The sequence below is a fragment of the Thalassophryne amazonica genome, chromosome 10, assembly GCF_902500255.1.
Source record: "Thalassophryne amazonica chromosome 10, fThaAma1.1, whole genome shotgun sequence".
Lineage (NCBI taxonomy): Eukaryota > Metazoa > Chordata > Actinopteri > Batrachoidiformes > Batrachoididae > Thalassophryne > Thalassophryne amazonica.
Window position 1 is genome coordinate 12404016 of NC_047112.1, and position 20875 is coordinate 12424890.

General features: G+C 41.2%; 1 protein-coding gene across 2 annotated transcripts in view; it reads right to left on the reverse strand.

Annotated features, from left to right (window-relative positions):
• Positions 1-2211: 2211 nt before the first annotated feature.
• LOC117518329 (BMP/retinoic acid-inducible neural-specific protein 3-like) overlaps positions 2212-20875 on the reverse strand; it is a 178325-nt gene continuing 159661 nt past the window's right edge. For both annotated transcript variants that reach the window (XM_034179433.1, XM_034179432.1), the window contains 2 exons: positions 7682-8024; positions 2212-3499 (listed from right to left, as the gene is read on the reverse strand). In XM_034179433.1, the coding sequence (XP_034035324.1) occupies positions 2729-3499; positions 7682-8024 (1114 nt within the window). In that variant the 3' untranslated portion in view covers positions 2212-2728. The remainder of the gene's footprint in view (positions 3500-7681; positions 8025-20875) is intronic.

Sequence of the window (20875 nt, forward strand, 5' to 3'; positions counted from 1 at the left end):
TCCATGCCTCCACTGGAATGTCATCTGGACCAACTACCTTTCCACTCTTTATCCTCTTCATAGCTGCCCTCACCTCATCCTTACTAACCTCTTGCAATTCCTGATTTATTCTTGCCACAAACAGAAAAAAAATATACATGAGCCATTTTTTGAAATGATGAAATGGAAAGGGATGGATCGAAAAGATCTGACTTTTTACACAATGTGGGCCTATTCTTGCAACACCAACTGAAGAGCCGCTATGTTTGTAATTTTATATTTGAAGATTCTTCTACTGCAATTTTGCACAATAAATCTTCTTCAAATATGCCTGTACTTTGTGAAATATGTTCAGTCAATGTAGTTTTAAGTACAGAAATCTCTGACAAGCATGCAGTTGCCATACCAGTGTGCTACCATCAGTCGTGGGCACAGCTAACCAAAAAGTTAGCTTTGATAACCATTAATCCGATAACTGAAAAATCTTTTATGACGCTAAACTGATAAACTGCTAAAAAATTATTACAGATAACCGATAACTTTTAGTATTGATTCAGACGTGGCCACATCAGATTACACTGTCTGCTTCTGATAAACCAGTTTCAATTTCACTTTTTGCTGCTGGGTAAATTCAAGGATCACAAACACATAAGAACGCATGAAAAATCTCTGACAAGCATGCAGTTGCCATGCCAGTGTGCTACCATCAGTGGTGGGCACAGCTAACCAAAAAGTTAGCTTCGATAACCATTAATCTGATAACTGAAAAATCTTTTATGACGCTAAACTGATAAACTGCTAAAAACTTATTACAGATAACCGATAACTTTTAGTATTGATTTGGACGTGGCCACATCAGATTACACTGTCTGCTTCTGATAAACCAGTTTCAATTTCACTTTTGCTGTTGGGTAAATTCAAGGATCACAAAAACATAAGAACGCATGAAAAATGAATGAATAAAAAAATAAAACCCCAAACACTGTCATCATCTTTCAAAAGCAGTAAAACACAGTATTAGTAGTCACAGTTTATCTCAGTATTAGATGCACCATCATTTATGAACTAAAAAGCTGTTGCTTTTTCACATGCTTTCAACCCTGTGGCTTAAACAACCGAAATACATCCGAAATACATTCATGCATTGGTTGGCAGAGTAAAAGACATATGAATTCTTACCTGCTAGTTTCAGTGGGATTCATCTGAATAAATAATCCACACGTCGTCTTTTTTTTTTAAAATCCAGAACAGTGTCTATATGGTGACGAAAAGTCCCTCTGTACACAGCTGTGCTGAGAGCTCCTCTCCCCCACCGAGTCTTGGCGATTATATTATACCATCAGCCACAAAGAAATAAAATAAAATAATGTTAAAATTAGTCCATTTTGTTTTTGTGTTGCGCGGACAACTCAGTGTAACGTCCAAAGTTGTCCATGCTTCATAATATGCTGCAATGAAAATTTGAAGTGGCTACATTTGGCTTTAAAATTGAAGTGCTTGTAGTTTGGGCTATATTCAGGAACAGTTATTTACCAGCTGTAGTTTTACACATTTCACTTTGCTATGCACAGCAGTAGGCATGTAGAACTGTGCATATTGGTAAAAAGTTGTGTGTTGTCAGTTAAACTGTATTTTTTGAAGATTTCAGGACCAGCAATACCATGCTGTGAACTGTATAGCATGCAGAAGAACTTGTTCTGAAATTCTTTTGATACTATTTTCCATTGTATACTAAACCTATAAAGGCACAATTTAAAAGTACAACCCTACTAATCCCCAGAAACCTTCTAATTTTCAGAAGGTGTAAATTATTTTGTTCAGGCCTGAAGTCAAATGTGTCCTTTTAAAACAGGGGTAGGCAACCTGTTCCAGAAAGAACCATGAGGGTGCAGGTTTTCTTTGCAGCCACTGACTCCACCAGGTGATTTCACTGATTAACTGATTCCATCTGCTCAAAGTGATATTAATCAGTAGTGATTTCACTGATTAACTGATTCCATCTGCTCAAAGTGATATTAATCAGTAAAATCACCTGGTGGAGTCAGTGGCTGCAAAGAAAACCTGCACCCTCATGGCTCTTTCTGGAACAGGTTGCCTACCCCTGTTTTAAAGTATCTAAAAGAAAGCTTCATAAAAGTAAGTACATTTATTTTAGTTTTAAGAATCTGGGCAAAAACAAATAATCAGGATAAACTACTTGCAAATGTCTTCAAAAACATTCCAAAGCATGGCATCTGTTTTAACATAATGTTTTTAATACCAATTTATCTACAAAATCTTGACTGACACCACTGTATTCTGTTCTTCATGGAAAGTGCACTGTCACTGAAGCAAAGTAACATATAAAAATTACAAACAAACAGATTTTACCATTTTTACCTTAATGTCCATTAGTTTGGCCATGGTACTTGCAGTATAAATGAGCAGAGTCATACTGAAAGAGGATGGTTTGTATTTAAGTTGTATCATTTGTACTGTTGGTTTCTTTTGTTACATGAAATGTTCTTGAGAAAGAGTTGTGCCTTTCTTGCAGATCCACTTTGTTCTTTGATATAGCACTGAATGTAATCACCACACAACAGAAACCAAAACAGACAGGTACATTCTTCAGCTGTTCACAGCTCGTCCTGATGGACCAGACAGTTTGTTAATCCACAGGGACAGAGCAGTTACAAACATCTGCACCACAATGGCATGACTTACATGTCCAGGAATTCTTCTTGTGGCTGTTTAATCCCTCGAGCAGCTGTTAGCTGCATAGCTTGGTGGTCTCATAGTCCAGGGAATTGGGCAGACGTGAGCTGAAGGCCTGGAGTGAGGTGTGAATGCGAACCACCTCACTGGCAGTAAGTTTGAGTCGGTGGCGGAGAAGACAAGTGAACAGGTCCAACCTCTGTTGACCTGGAGGGGACAAGCGGTTCACACGGTCACGTATTTCCAAGAGCTGGAGCATGGCTGTGTCCTGGGAGCCTTGTGTGTAAGGGTAGTCAAGTTGGAGAATCAAGTCACGTATGGCCTCTGGATCAAAATGCATGCTGTAGCCAAAAACCTGGATACTGTTGATCTTCATGTAGCCCAGGTTCCTAGCAGGATCTGTCATTTCTAAAGGCTCATAGTAAATGCTATCATTCACTCCATCCTGAGTCTTTATCCTGCTCCGAAGGTAGATATGGATGGTTTCAAAGAACATTTTCCACTTGTTTCCCAGTGTCAAAGTCCAGTTATAGCACTCAAGTGGTAAGTCCAGTTTGGTGGCTTTCCAATCAGGAAAACTGTCCTCTTCGATGGGCATGTACCAGCTCTCTGAATGGCTACCTCCAAAGGGGTTGATATAGAGTGTCAGGACAGGCTCCAGAGTGCTGTTCTTTGTAAGGCAGACCTGCAGGGATATCCCCAGCAGCATGTGGACCATGTTTGACTTGTACTTGTTGCTCTTCAGTGTCAGCAGCATCCTTTTTCTCCAGGACGGGTCAAACCAACTGTTGAGTCGCATGTCATTGCTGATGAAGATGGCATGGACCTAGTAGACAAAATAAATAAATAAATAAATAAACAAACAAAAGCTTTATACATGCACCAGTCTTGTGATTATTTCACAAACAAGTTTTTTGTTTGGTTTTGTTTAATAGTACAGAGCAAGTAGCTCAGTGTATAAGATGCTGGTCTACCAATCTGTAGAAATGAGTTTGAATCCTGCTCACGCTACCTGTCTGAGTCTTTGGAAAAGATACTTAATGTTCAATGTCCTCGTCCACCCAGTTGTACTAGTAACCTGGGTCAGACAAGGATTCTGCCTAGTGGAGTTATAGACTCCCACCCACTTCACTATTATAAATCTGGAGATAAGCACCAGCACCAACAGGTCACAATTCCAATGTAGGACTGAGTTATACTTCTTCATGTCATAGTCCAGAAAATCAGAGAAGAGAGGAAAATATGCTGGTATGCAGTAAATATCTCTGGTGAGATCATTTGGTGGTTTACGAGGGTAGGCTGAAAAGTTCTAAGGCTCACTATAATGCAGTTAATGCATTACTCCTTCATGGGGAGCCTTAGAACTTTTCAGCCTACCCTCGTAGGTTTTAAGCTTGTCTCCCATTGCCTATTTTTGCTGTCCTGATTCCAAAAATGACGTAATCACCCAGATTTATCATAACAATTGTCTAAAGGTATAGGTATGTGTCATAGTATTATACATGCTTACACACGAGGTAATATTGATTACAAGTGACACTGAATGCAACAAAATAACAGCTCACTTGTGGTAGGAGGGGGCAACAATCCTACTCATTCTGGAAATCTAACATGACAATGTCTACCTCTTTTGACTGAATTGTTCTCACTTGATTTAAGGGAAGTGGAGGGGATTTAAACACTTTGAATAGTAGGAGGTCCCCAACACACTCTCTCTCTCTCTCTCTCACACACACACACACACACACACACACACACACACACACACACACACACACACACACACACACACACACACACACACACACACACACACACACACACACACACACACAATCTTGTAGTCTCATCCTCCAACAGTCTTCAATCAGTGCATGTCCATACATCTTTGAGGTGTGTCACTGAAGGGATGTGGGAAGGGAGGGGTAGGATTTTATTTTTATTTTTCAGAGCATAAATCAAATTTCCATACTGGATTAGTCTAGGCCCGGGTTAACAATGAGCACCACCAGTACCATTGCCCAATAGGGTGCTGGTGGAAATTGAGCTACTGCTGGCTGAAGAAGAAGAAGAGGAGGAGAACGTGTCCACAGACAGCAGGAGAAGATGACAACTAGAAGGGGAGAAGTGCAAATCAGGCCTTTGAATGTTGGCAGTATGGCTAGTAAAGGCAGAGAGCTGGCTGACATGATGGAGCAGAGAAAGGTAGACATATTGTTCGTACATTAGAGCAAGTGGAAGGGCAAAGTAAGAAGGTAAGAGCAGGAGTATAGGTGGTTGAAGTTGTGTCATGGTGACAATAGGAAGACAAATGGTTTTGGGGACATTTTAAATCAAGAGTATGTTAAGAGTGTGTTGGAGGTTAAGCGAGTGTATGACAGAGTGATGAGTGTGAAGTTGGAAATTGAGTGGGTGATGATGAATGTCATAAGTGCATATGCCTCAGGTTGTGAGAACGACAACGAAGATTTCTGGGATGAGTTAGATGAGGTGGTGGAGAAAGTGCCCAAGCATGAGTTGTGATAGGATTGGACATCAATGGGCATGTTGGCAAAGGGAACAGAGGTGATGAGGAAGTAATGGATAGATATGGTATCAAGGACAGGAATGTGGAAGGGCAGCTGGTCACTAATTTTGCAAAAAGGATGGGAATGGCTGTGGTGAATACCTACTTTAAGAAAAAGGAGGAGCACAGGGTGACAGAGTACAGGAAGGTGCACACAGGTGGACCACATTCTTTGTAAGAGATGCAAGTGAAAAGAAATTGGAGAAGAGTTGTGGTATTGTATGAGGAAGTCTGGCAGAGAAGTATGCGAGGGTAGTGCAGGACATGTACAAGGATACACAGTAAATTTTGCAGACAAAAATTTACTCTGCTGAGGTAACATTTGGTCCCAGTCCAAATAGAGTTAAATATACTCTATCACAGTGTAAAATCAACTCTTATTGGAGTAGAAACATGTGATTTCACAAGACACTAGAGCTGATTTCACTCTATAATAGAGTGTATTTTACTCTATTTAGACTGGGACCAAATGTTATCCCAGCAGATCCTTGGATTACACCAAGGATCAGCTCTGAGTCCTCTCTTGTTCACAATGGTGACGGACAGGTTGAAGGATGAGATCAGACAGGAGTCTCCATAGACTATGATGTTTGCAGATGACATTGTGATCTGTTGTGAAAGTTGAGAGCAGGTTGTCTAGCCTGGAGAGGTGGAGATATGCTCGGGACAGAAGGGGAATTAATGTCAGTAGGAGCAAAACTGTGTACATGTGTGAGATTGAGAGGGAGTCCGGTGGAATAGTGTGGTTACAAGGAGTACGAGTGAGATTGAGATGGTTTGGACCTGTGCACAGGAGGGACCGAGGCTATATAGGGAGAAGGATGCTGAGGATGGAGCCACCAGGGAGGAGAAGAAGGAGGCCAAAGAGCAGGTTTATAAATGTGCTGAGATGGAGGAAATGCAGGTGGTTGGTGTGACAGAGAAAGTTAGAGAGGACAGGGTGAGATGGAAATGATTAATTTGCTGTTGTGACCCCTAACGGGAACAGCCGAAAGACAAAGAAGAAGAAGTATATGGAGCCACACCTCACATAAAGCACATCCATGCAAGATAATTTAATTTAACTTAGTTGGGACTACATATATGTATTCGATGGAAATCCTGCCCAAAACTGAATTGAGTTCATCCAATGAGCCATTTTTTGATTGCAGGAGCAGCTGCAAGAAGATGTTGTAATTGTTCAAATATACCATTCTCTTGCTCGGTTTTCCAACATGACCTTTTTCACCAAAAAGTGTCTTTAATCTGCCAGCTCTTTAGTAATATGATCCATGTCATATGTGATGGAGCCGATATGTGAAGGGAGCAGGTCACTGTCCATAGGATTCACAGATAATGTTTTCATCAAAGCACTACAAGGACAATCTTAAACGTTACATATGCAAAGCTTTGTAACATTGACTACCAAACATGGGAAGAAAATGCAACCAACTGCACACTGTGGCATAACACAGTATACTGCGGTGTTGCAGTTTTCAAAGAGGAATGCAGAGAAGCATTGCATGTGAAGAGGCATCACAATCGGCAAAACCAATGTGAACTACATCCCTTACTGGACTTACTGGGCAGTCATTTTGTGCCCGAGCGGTTGAGACTGGTTTGTAAAGATGGGGCTCATTAGCCATAAGTGCTCCCACAGACCCTGATGTGGATTGCTATGCCTGAATCCTCAACATTATTGAGACAATGGATAACAACAAAAACAAGGGGTGTGTGATGTGTAAACAGAAAAAAAAAAAAAAACAAATACATGCATGTGAAGAAAAGCCATTTCACAAATGCACCAATGGAAATGTCTAAGTATTGAGCTGATGAAATTTGGGAATATTGGTCAGTAAGCGCCAGTGCCAACATACTCACAGATTTCAGGATTGGCAAGAGCAGGGGTGCGCAATCGCAGCCCATGAATAGCCCAGACAGTGCAGGTTTTCATTGCATCTGATCGCCTCACCAGGTGGTTTTACTGATGAGTTCCTCCCCTCAGCTTAAACTCCTGATCATCAGTGAAATGACTTGCTGAGGTGATCAGATACAAGGACATTCTGCACCATCTTGGTCCTTAGCATCAAGCAGTACTGCATCCTGAACATTGTAGCCCATTGCCGACCCTTTAACGAAATAGAGCAGTTTCAGTTTTTGAGTGTGTGTGTCTGACACTGACCACGTGTTGTTGTGTGCCATATGTGTAAAACTACAAGTACAGACCTGATTAACCTGACACTGTCCAGAGTTCATATGAATAAAAAAATGGCTCTAGACAGGTCTCAGAACAAAACAATGTGCTACAATAAATACTGTGGAAATGAAAAAGGAAAAAAAAAATCCTCTGTGGCCACAGTATGAGGCCGTATGGTTCCCATAATTGAACACCACCTCCCCAGGCTACTGCTGAAAAGACAGCACAGCTCCAACATGATTAAACAAAGAGTCAAAGAAAAATACCTCCAGCCTGCGGTCAGCTCTCTGCAGAAGGTACCCCAGCTCCAAATCCTGGAGATCTGTCTCAAATCCAAGGTAGTTCTCCGTCGAGTCTGCAACCATGGCCCTGCAGACTCCCTGCACCAGAGCAAAACCCGGGCTGCAGCTCCCGCAGCGGGTATGGTTGTCTGTTGCACACGCCACACAAGCCGAGCCTTCCCCAACGGAGCAGGGTGGAGGCAGTTGACACAGGCTGTTCTCGTAGCGACAGCTGCAGCTGTGGAGCTCCTCAGAGAATACACCAAGCTGGTTGTTCTCCGAGCAGTACAGCAGAGATTGGAAATGACTCAGCCAGTATGACCGAGGCCTGCACCAAAGAAGAAGAAAAAAAAAAACAAGAGACAGAGTTGCTGAACAACAGCTTATGTAGGATCACATGCTGTGATAAATAGCCAGACTTAGTACAGTAGTGTTCAGAATAATAGTAGAGCTATGTGACTTAAAAGATTAATCCAGGTTTTGAGTATATTTCTTATTGTTACATGGGAAACAAGGTACCAGTAGATTCAGTAGATTCTCACAAATCCAACAAGACCAAGCATTCATGATATGCACACTCTTAAGGCTATGAAATTGGGCTATTAGTAAAAAAAAAAGTAGAAAAGGGGTTTTCACAATAATAGTAGCATCTGCTGTTGACGCTACAAACTCAAAACTACTATGTTCAAACTGCTTTTTTAACAATCCCGTGAATCACTAAACTAGTATTTAGTTGTATAACCACAGTTTTTCATGATTTCTTCACATCTGCGAGGCATTAATTTTGTTGGTTTGGAACCAAGATTTTGCTGGTTTACTAGTGTGCTTGGGGTCATTGTCTTGTTGAAACACCCATTTCAAGGGCATGTCCTCTTCAGCATAAGGCAACATGACCTCTTCAAGTATTCTGACATATCCAAACTGATCCATGATACCTGGTACGCGATATATAGGCCCAACACCATAGTAGGAGAAACATGCCCATATCATGATGCTTGCACCACCATGCTTCACTGTCTTTACTGTGAACTGTGGCTTGAATTCAGAGTTTGGGGGTCGTCTCACAAACTTTCTGCAGCCCTTGGACCCAGAAAGAACAGTTTTACTCTTATCAGTCCACAAAATATTCCTCAGTTTCTCTTTAGGCCAGTTGATGTGTTCTTTGGCAAACTGTAACCTCTTTTGCACATGTCTTTTATTTAAAGGGACTTTGCGGAGGATTCTTGCACATAAATTAGCTTCACACAGGTGTCTTCTAACTGTCACAGGACTTACAGGTAACTCCAGACTGTCTTTGATCATCCTGGAGCCGATCAATGGGTGAGCCTTTGCCATTCTGGTTATTCTTCTATCCATTTTGATGGTTGATTTCCATTTTCTTCCATGTGTCTCTGGTTTTTTGTCCATTTTAAAGCATTGGAGATCATTGTAGATGAACAGCCTATAATTTTTTGCACCTGCGTATAAGTGTTCCCCTCTCCAATCAACTTTTTAATCAAACTACACTGTTCTTCTGAACAATGTCTTGAACGCCCAATTTTCCTCAGGCTTTCAAAGAGAAAAGCATGTTCAACAGGTGCTGGCTTCATCCTTAAATAGGGGACACCTGATTCACACCTGTTTGTTCCAAAAAACTGACAAACTCACTGACTGAATGCCACACTACTATTATTGTGAACACCCCCTTTTCTACTTTTTTTTTTTTTTAAACTAATAGCCCAGTTTCATAGCCTTAAGAGTGTGCATATCATAGCCTTAAGAGTGTGCATATCATGAATGCTTGGTCTTGTTGGATTTGTGAGAATCTACTGAATCTACTGGTACCTTGTTTCCCATGTAACAATAAGAAATATACTCAAAACCTGGATTAATGTTTTTAGTCACATAGCACTACAATTATTCTCAACACTACTGTACATGTTTTAAGCCTGGAACACACTGCAAGTGTTGTAGGGGCATCGCATTGGACATGCGCATCACATGCAGCAGTTGTGTGCATGTATTGCCCCCAGGCTATGTTCCAGCTGTTTGTGTGGCATCACTGTTCAGTCTTTTCCCATCATTTGTCTTTGATAGATTTTTATTTCACACTCTTTATATTATGTGACCATTTACCAGGGAACAGTTTCAGTTTGGGCTTTTGTGTGTGTATGTGCGTGTGTGTGTGTTTATGCATTTATTTATGTATTTGCTAAACAAGATTATTTAGCTGATACAGCCATCAGTATCTCCCTGAAAACTCACCACATTTAATAATATATAAACAAAACAACAACAACACAGCATTCATAAATACATAAAGACTCACCATCAGTCTTTCTTTTGTTAGATTACACTGGTCAAGATGATGTTTCTTGCTTTGAGTTTTTCTGCAGATTTTGGCTAATTTGTGGCACTGAATCCAAATCTGGTTTTAGTTTTTGCCAATCATATCACATTTTTGAGATATGAAAATATTTCTCATATCAAGCACTGAAGCAAAAACTGCAGTCTCATATGCTTCTTCAACGCCACAAATGATATTACAGCTCTTGTTCACATTTTGCAAACCTCATTTAAAAACAATGCTTTTGCAGATGCTTTTGTACATGATTAATGGCATCAAACTCGTGAGTGAATGAGCAACTTCTGCGTAATTCACCAATATGGTACATGCAGGTTGCAGAAAAGTATAATGTGCTAGAGGAAATATGAGCACCCCAAAATTACCCTAATTCAGCTCTCTAAGTCCATGCAAGAAAAATGTTTTGTTTTTGTTGACCAGTGTTATTGTTATAATCAAAATCCCGTGAATCAGGGAGCTCTGCTTTGGTTTAGGTGAGGAGTGCTCAGAAAAGTGAAGAGCAGAAATGGTCTTCATGCAACTGGACAACATTCATGTAAATTTTTTAATTGCTAAATTTGTTTTAGCCCTCTGGGTTTGGGGAGACACGAAGAGACAGGTAAGTGTTATGTTTCTATAAATTGTAAAGGAACACGACATGACAGAAACCTCATTCAACCACTTTGTGATACAACAAATATTCATCTGTAAAATGGGTTTCTTCTCTAGATGATTCGCAGCCAATCCTACACACCATAGAATGTCACGTGGTACTCTCTCTGCCTGATGAGAGAGGGTGCACTCTGACTGTTTGCTCTGTTAGTGGCAGATCCTCACTGAAACACACCAGAAAAGGCACAGAAATGCTAAACCTTTTTTTTTTAAATTTGTTATTAAATCTTAAGAGACAAAGAAAATCATTGTGGAAAAAGGTGGAGGGATTCTTTTCTTCAGGAATGGTGCCTTTTTTTTTTTCTCAAGGCAGCAATAGACATTTTTTTTTACATCAGTTTTCATCACAAATTGATTTTATTCATCAAAAAAAAAAATAAGTGGCAGAAGCAGCTGACAGGTATGTGACATTATTTTGCATACACTGTTTTGCAGTGTTCCAGTTCTTTTTTGGGATTACCTTTCACTGTTATGCAGATGATACTAAGTTATACATGCCGATAACTACTGGTAATCTCATCCACATTAAATCTTTATAAGACTGCCTTGCATCAGTGAAAAGCTGGATGTCGAGCAACTTCCTACTTTTAAACTCTGATGAGACTGAAATGACAGTTCTTGGTCCAGTGAGACATCGGAATCAATTAGACCAGTTAACGTCATGTGTCTTACATCACACTGACAATGTGAGGAACCCTGGGATAATTTTAATTTAAAGTCCAAGACATATTCAGTGACAGCTTTACCATCAGAGAGTCTCGTCCAAAACTACCACAAAAGACTTGTCAGAATTAGTTGACAGTTATTGGCTTGTTTGACATCAATGTGTTTAGTTGGTGCAGTTGATTGTAGACTTGCTACCAAGCAAATACAAATACATATAATATTTTGTAGCATGTTGAACTGTGGACAAGTGATTATAGTTTGGGGATGAGCCAGATTCTCTATCAATAATCCCAACCTTTAGAGCTGCTGCAATGATGTCAGTGATCATGTTGTTTTCAGCAGGACACACAGTTAAGAAGAAATTACCACCCATTCCACTAGGTAGTGTCAGTGCTGGAGCCAAAAAGTGAACTTCTATAATTGTTTGTGCTCAGCCAAACACCTAGACACGTTCTGTGGGTTTGTTTTTGGACACCAACTGTTCTTGTCTGATGCTACTGTGAGGAATGACACATAAGCTGCTTTGAAACAACCATCAGTAGTGCAAATATTTCCCTGCTGTTTGAAAATGGAAAACTCCAAAAACAATGCCACATGATGTGCCAGAGATATCCAAGTTAGAGCCCTCCCAAAGAATGGCAAATTACTAAGTAAAGAAGAGTAAGTTACACAGAGTTCCTGATGCATCAGGTTGGTGCTAATCAATGGACAGACTAAGTGTAGCACATGTGTACACCACAGACTTAACAAATGAATCCAAAAATTAACAAGATAGACAAATAAACATGTGTTGCACAACATGTTCAATGTTGGGTGACTCTAAATCAACAGTCTCACTCCACCCAGCTGGAAATGGCTGTCATGGTGAAGTACTGTTTTTTTTTTTTTGTTGTTTGTTTTTTTTTTCATTTTCTTCCGTATGAGGCCACATTGTGGTACACCTTATGATAATCTGCAAATTAATGCTTGCTGAATTACATTTAGGGCATCATTTTTCCGAAACCCAAACTGTTTCCTTACCACTGTTGCTCTGGGGGTTGGTAAGGTTCGACCTTACCTGTGTGAAGCGTCTTGAGCAACTCTGTTGTGATTTGGCGCTATATAAAGGAAAATAGAGAAATTGAAACTGTTTGTGATTTTGGCAGCAATACTGACTTAAGAAAGTCAGTGTTTTAAATGTCAACTGGAAAAATTTATTTCAGTTACAGGCTACCTGGAGGTAAAGCAGTCACCAAAAAAGGACTGAAGCAGCAGAGTTAGCTCCCTGCTGTGATTATACACAGCATTCCTATCTTCTGCACGGCCCACTCCCCAACACTGCTGTTAATCACACTGTCTCCTAACCGCAGTGTCTCTTTAAAGGAAGAGGAAAAGGTGGGTAAACACTACTTTCAAATCACCATAGCGATGGTAGTGGTACTGGCTGAAAGACAGGCAGGAGTTGTACCCATCAATCCATTCTTTTTCTCAAACTTATCCCAATTTAATTGCATGCACCAAGGTACTTCTGGCAGACCATGAGGCACCTCAAGAGGGGAAGATGGGGAACCATCCAAGCTGTCTACAGTAAGAATGGGACTCTGTTGACCTCAACTGAGAATGTAATCCGGCATTGGAAGGAAAACTTTGAGGGACTCCTGCATCCGACCAGAGTGCCCACTATAGTAGGGACAGAGTTCGAAGCTGATGGAGGATTTTCATCAATTTTCCTGGTGGAAGTCACTAAGGTAGTCAAAAAACTCCACAGTGGCAAGGCCCCGGGGTTGATGAAATCCATCCAGAAAAGCTGAAGGCTCTGGGTGTGGAGGGATTGTCTTGGATGAGACGTCTCTTCAACATTGGGTTGAAGTCTGAGACGGTGCCTAGGGAGTGGCAAACTGGGGTGGTGGTCCCCATATTTAAAAAGGGGGACCAGAGAGTGTGTGTCAATTACAGGGGCATCACACTACTCAGCCTCCCTGGTAAAGTCTACTCCAGGGTGCTGGAAAGGAGGGTTCAGCCGGTAGTCCATCCTCTGATTGAAGAAGAACAATGCGGGTTCTGTCCTGGTCACGGAACAACTGACCAGCTCTTCACTCTCACAAGGATCCTGGAGGGTGCCTGGGAGTATGCCCAACCAGTCTACATGTGTTTTGTGGACTTGGACAAGACATATGATCGAGTACCCTGGGAGATACTGTGGGAGGTGTTGTGGGAGTATGGAGTGAGGGGGTCCCTTCTCAAGGCCATCCAATCTCTGTACTCACAAAGAGAGAGCTGTGTTCGGGTGCTCGGCAGTAAGTTGAACTCGTTTCCGGTGGAGGTTGGCCTCCGCCAAGGCTGCGCCTTATCACCTATCCTGTTTGTGATATTCATGGACAGGATATCGAGGCGTAGTCAGGAGGAGGAGGGTTTCCAGTTTGGTGGGCTCAGGGTCTCATCACTGCTTTTTGAAGATGATGTAGTCCTGCTTCATTAGCCTGTGGTCTCCAAAACTCTGGATCAGTTCATAGCTGAGAGTGAAGCGACTGGGATGAGGATCAGCACCTCTAAATCTGAGGCCATGGTTCTCAGCAGGAAACCGATGTATTGCCTACTCCAGGTAGGCAATGTGGTCTTGCCCCAAGTGAAGGAGTTCAAGTACTTTGGTGTCTTATTCATGAGTGAGGGTACAATGGAGCATGAGATTGGCCGGAGAATTGGTGCAACAGGGGAAGTATTGCATTTGCTCTACCATACTGCTGTGACAAAAAAGGGAGATGAGTCAAAAGGTGAAGCTATCAATCTACTGGTGAATCTTTGTTCCTACTCTCACCTATGGTCATAACATTTGACTCACGTTTTGGGATTTTTTTTTTTTTGTTAGCTGGCATCTCACTGGGCTGCGACATCCTATGAATGGCACTTTGCGTGACTTTCTCTGGGTCATCTATTGCTTCACTCATAACATGTCGCCAGTGTCATGCCTGAATTTTGAATTTTTCAGTGTTTGTGAGGCAACAAGGCTTCTCCCAGTGTACTCCCTGAGCAATCATTGGTGTTGTGCAGCCCTCTGAATTTACTCTCTGGGACTCCAAACATAAGTAATTCATGAAAGAACATGCACAAGCTGCAGAGGAGCACGCTACAATCGCGGAGATGATTGGAGAGTAACAGCCACATCTGGAAGTGGCCGAGTTGCTGCCAATCTGGCCACAGTTGCATCATCAGGACATCTGGACTTATTTAATGTTAATGTATTTAATGTTTTTTTTTGGGGGGGGGGGGGGGGTATTGAGACAAATAATTCTGCAGGAGTGTAATGCATAACAGTCGTTTTTAAGTGCTCTCTCCATCCCCCTCTGTCACTTGTTCACGTGTTTTGGTCACAAATTCCATCTCCAACTGCTCTCCAACAGTGGCTCAGTGTCAAAGGACCCGACATTGAGGCAGCAATTTTCTATTTAGGGTTTGTTTTGGCAATATCCTTAAAAATTGGCACATATGGTGTGGGGATCTGAAACTGCCTAGGCTACATCAAATTTGCCAAAAGGCAATCATTAGGATGGGTCAATGTAAAAATATATATTTTTTCACTCCAATTTGCAACAAATTAGGCACACATATAAAGGTGGATTCTAGAATTCCCTATATGAGGTAAATTTTGCCAAAGGTCAATCACGAGGTTAAGAAAATTAGTATCAAAAGTCAAATTTGAAGTTTTTCACTCATACACTCAACAAAAATATATACGCAACACTTTTGGTTTTGCTCCCATTTTGTATGAGATGAACTCAAAGATTTAAAACTTTTTCCACATACACAATATCACCATTTCCCTCAAATATTGTTCACAAACCAGTCTAAATCTGTGATAGTGAGCACTTCTCCTTTGCTGAGATAATCCATCCCACCTCACAGGTGTGCCATATCAGGATGCTGATTAGACACCATGATTAGTGCACAGGTGTGCCTTAGACTGCCCACAATAAAAGGCCACTCTGAAAGGTGCAGTTTTATCACACAGCACAATGCCACAGATGTCGCAAGATTTGAGGGAGCATGCAATTGGCATGCTGACAGCAGGAAAGTTAACCAGAGCTGTTGCTCGTGTATTGAATGTTCATTTCTCTACCATAAGCCGTCTCCAAAGGCGTTTCAGAGAATTTGGCAGTACATCCAACCAGCCTCACAACCATAGACCACGTGTAACCACATCAGCCCAGGACCTCCACATCCAGCATGTTCACCTCCAAGATCGTCTGAGACCAGCCACTCGGACAGCTGCTGAAACAATCGTTTTGCATAACCAAAGAATTTCTGCACAAACTGTCAGAAACCGTCTCAGGGAAGCTCATCTGCATGCTTGTCGTCCTCATCGGGGTCTCGACCTGACTCCAGTTCGTCGTCGTAACTGACTTGAGTGGGCAAATGCTCACATTCGCTGGCGTTTGGCACGTTGGAGAGGTGTTCTCTTCACGGATGAATCCCGGTTCACACTGTTCAGGGCAGATGGCAGACAGGGGGGTGGCGTCATGTGGGTGAGCAGTTTTCTGATGTCAATGTTGTGGATCGAGTGGCCCATGGTGGCGGTGGGGTTATGTTATGGGCAGGCGTCTGTTAAGGATGAAGAACACAGGTGCATTTTATTGATGGCATTTTGAATGCACAGAGATACCGTGACGAGATCCTGAGGCCCATTGTTGTGCCATACATCCAAGAACATCACCTCATGTTGCAGCAGGATAATGCACGGCCCCATGTTGCAAGGATCTGTACACAATTCTTGGAAGCTGAAAATGTCCCAGTTCTTGCATGGCCAGCATACTCACTGGACATGTCACCCATTGAGCATGTTTGGGATGCTCTGGACCGGCGTATACGACAGCGTGTACCAGTTCCTGCCAATATCCAGCAACTTCACACAGCCATTGAAGAGGAGTGGACCAACATCCCACAGGCCACAATTGACAACCTGATCAGCTCTATGCGAAGGAGATGTGTTGCACTGCATGAGGCAAATGGTGGTCACACCAGATACTGACTGGTATCCCCCCCCCCCAATAAAACAAAACTGCACCTTTCAGAGTGGCCTTTTATTGTGGGCAGTCTAAGGCACACCTGTGCACTAATCATGGTGTCTAATCAGCATCTTGATATGGCACACCTGTGAGGTGGGATGGATTATCTCAGCAAAGGAGAAGTGATCACTATCACAGATTTAGACTGGTTTGTGAACAATATTTGATGGAAATGGTGATATTGTGTAGGTGGAAAAAGTTTTAGATCTTTGAGTTCATCTCATACAAAATTGGAGCAAAACCAAAAGTGTTGCGTTTATATTTTTGTTGAGTGTATTTGCATCAAACATGGCATACATATAGAGGTATGGTCTGGAATTTTCCAAGCAAGGACAGATTTACCATAGGTCAATAAAGGTCATGTCTGCCAACATGTTTATTGGACTACTAACTGGCCACTTTGATGATTTCAACCAAACGTGGTACCGAAGCCAATGACATGTAAGCCCAAAAATTATCCTTAAAGAATTTATGCTTAAAGAATTTATTTTAGCAAAGGCCAAGGAATTTGATTTTCAACCCAATTTGAACCAAATGTTGCACACATGTAGGTGGCTTTTATCATATCCCTGGCAAGGTCAGCCAGAGGTCCATCACTCGGGTGAAGGTCAAATGTCAGATTCCCATCTACCTTACTGTCATCATGCCAAAGGGAACTGTTGCATGTTTTTTAAATGATTCAAACAGTACTGCTACTTGTAAGCAACATTCATACTAAGTTAGTTGTTTAAATGTGATTGTTCCCAAAACTGGGGCCATGAAACCACCATAAGAGGTGGGGAAATGACAAAATGTGAACTACTACTGCAGCTACATTTGAGTTCAAATACATTTAATTGAATATTACAATCAGTTTTGATGCTTTGCTGTGCAGTTTCAAATTTTGCATAACGTGTCCTCGCTGTGGTTTGACTTCAATGTCATAAATGGAAAGGTGTTGTAATGGGAATGAGTATACTATTTTCTTGCTACCATCACTCTCACTCTGTGTAAATATGTAAAATACAAACATTTTTGTGAGGAAATAACATTTCTAAAATTGTGTTCAAAATGCACCATTTGGTAACTCATTTTCAAAAAAAATTCCCAGTGGAGGGCTTCCGTGCCCCCACCTGTAGTAGGGCAACCCCATCCCACACCCTTCCCAGCACTGGCACTCGCAGTAGTTTCCAATTTTCTTTTTTTTTTTTTTTTACCTCACCTGACTTACATGTCTGGAATACATTTTAATTTTTTCTGTTTGTCAGTGATTTTATTTTTTATTAGCCTATTCTGAATATGAAAAGAAAAATCACGCCATTTTCAAAAACATGGATGGCAAGAGACACACAGCAAAAATCCTCCAGGCTGGCATTCAAACCTGAGGACCCTGCACATCTGCACCATGTGAGTCGTTAACGGCCCCTTCACACATAGCAGTATTAAGTAGGAATCAGGGCAAATCACGACGAAACAGCCTGCACACAAACATCAAGCCGACGATGGGAGGGACACACAGTCGGGTGACCCACGTGCGTGTCCCACCCAAAACACGTGTCCTGCAGGAGAGACACCGCATCATGTGGAACAGAACTCGAGGTGTGAGAGGCAGCTCTGATTTTTCACGAATGGCATGCAATTCCTCCTCCGTTCGCTAGTCAGCATAAATCGTGTTATGTGTAAAGTTGTAGGTGGTTTTGTGCAAGCACCGAATTACGACCGATAGTTTTTACAATGTTAGTCAACACTAACCTTTAGAGTCAAATGCTTCACAACAAATCTAATCAACAAAATAAACTCAGTGGGCCTCATGTATCAATGTTGCGCACTTGTGGCGTAAATTTACGGCGTAAACTTGAAATACACCAAAGTCGCCGTGACATGTATCAAGCAGTGCGCATCTGCCCATTTCTGGTGTACGCCTGACGTGATCTTGATAAATGCGGTGGGTGGAAACGATCGTAATTATAATAAACACGCCCATAAATATTCAGACTCCGCTTCAGACACACCCTCATTTTACGACATGGAAGCCGGAAAGATGGCAATGAAAAAGAACTCCACCAATCACAACGCGTGCCAATAGAGTGTCAAAAGCGGCTGTCGTATCAATTGTTTTGTAGTATATAATCAATAAAGTGTTACAGTGGTCTCTCATTAATCACTGGAGTTACGTTCTAAAAAATAGCCCGAAATACGCGAAACCGCGACGTTAGGCAGCGTTATTTTTTACAATTATTATAGACGTTTCAAAGCTGTAAAACCCCTCACTACACAGTTTATACACTTTCTCAATCAGGCATGAACATTTTTTCACTTTTCTCTTGTGTGTCAACACTCTCAAAGTTCAAACCTTAGTAGGAAAATAAGACCAAACTGTTTTCAGGCCCAAACATTTGTTTGAGAAATAAAAATAGAACGTTTTCCTATAAATAATTATGATGCCATTTAGAACTAACGAATTAATTTTAACGATCAACGAACGAGGTTGAACACATAAGAAATTATTAATAGTGACTGACCAGTATTTCACAGATCGGGCCTCTGCATCCTGGCGCTGCGCCTTTTCCCACTCACACCTGGCTGCAGCAGGTGTGTTTCTGTGTGACAAACACAGTTATGAGTAGTTGTTGGCGCTCTTTTCTCTTCTGGGCAACAAGATTCTTATAAACAGATACGTAGAACACAGAACACTGTAAAAAAAAAGGCATGCAAAATTGGACTAAATACTCCGCGAGACTCCGAGGCCACGACAGGTGAACGGCGTTATAGCGAGGGACCACTGTATTCTCTTTTCACATGTCAATAATTCTTGACATGTGGATATTTGCTCACTCAGTTAATAAGACATGCCTAATCTGTCAGATTTCTTTATTTTTTTAAATGTATTTCTGTATTTATTTTATTGTGACAACCGAATGGAGACGACAAAACCTGGTTGCAGCACGGGCGAATTAAGGGAATGATGAAACTACAGTTGTTATTATCAATTTCATAGTCTAAAACGATCACACCACATGAAGTTAAGCTCAGCGCTGCTCTGGCTCCAGGCTCGAAGTCTGGAGAAAAAGGCGAGCAGCGCTTTCCTTCCTGTCAGCGCTGTAGCCACGGATTGTGCTCGAGACCAACCAAAGGCGGGATTTGTATTGATTATTATGTAGTATAATCAGGAAAGTGTTATTTATGTAACATATGCATTGTTTTGTATAATGGCACTGTTTATCATGCTGATCTTCATTATGTGGATTCCAGCGCTGGTTCATTTTGGTGTATAATTTACACCACCTCTCGACCTGGTGTATATTTTCAGCGCAGCGTACGCCAACGACCACATTGATAAATGCCAAGTAGCGCAGCCGTTTTGGCGTACACCCCATATACACTCAAATATCGCGTACACAACGTTGATACATGAGACCCAGTGTGAGCATTACAATCAGGTGGAAGATATTAAGGAATATTTTTTGTATTGCTTAAAAGACATGCTTAAGTTAACATGAGATATTTGAAATTAAATTTGCCTATATGTGAAATTTCCTTTGCAATTAACAGTGTGTGTGACTGACTCTCAGCCAAAAATACAGATACAGTACCAGTCCTATGTGTTGTAGGCCTATTTGAGAGTGAAACAAAATCCTGTATAGTTAGAGGGGCTCTAAGACTTCTAGTCCATGGGCAAAGCAAGGTTTTGATACTCATATTCCAGCCTCATTACACCATGGTGCTAAGAATACCTATGGTGGCCATGGTGAAAGCCAGTTTGAGGTCGACGCAGTATTATACAGGGATCAGCTACAAATGCTCCAGTCATATTGAAAATTCTACCACATTATTTGTCTGATTCCAATAAGATTCCAAAACTGTATAGTTTGTACTATCTATGACTGAATTTTCAGGAGTTAAAGGGTAAATACAACAAAAGCATTAATAACATTTTTCACAGAGGTCAAAAATTAAAGTTGCTCCAATTTTGGTCAAATGTGATGCAAATTATTGGATGGGATAATATGATTTTAAAAAGAAATAGTCTGCACCATATGTTGCTGTGTCATCGTGTTACATGATAACATGTCATAAGATCTAATAGATTGACCTTGCTTGGCTATTATGTACACTTTGAAGATCAAGCATTTAACACAGTCAGTACTATTCTATGTATTAATACGACTAGCTCAACAAATAATTTGCATCACTTTTGGTATGGACATCATACAACTTTTCTGTTATACATGGTACACTGAGGCTGGATTGTAAGTGTAGTTTAGTGACCTTAAATGGTCCACAATTGGACAAAATTGGATTCAGGCTCATGGACTATTGTTGCAAGCAAGAGATCTTAAGCATTTGAAAACAAAAAGTACTGTCATCCAAACTGTGAATTATCTGCCTTTCTCAGTCATGGGCACAGATAACCAAAAAATTATCTTTGATAACAGATAATCATATAACTGAAAAGTTATCTTTGATAAAGTTAAAACAATAAACCACCCAAAAATATAT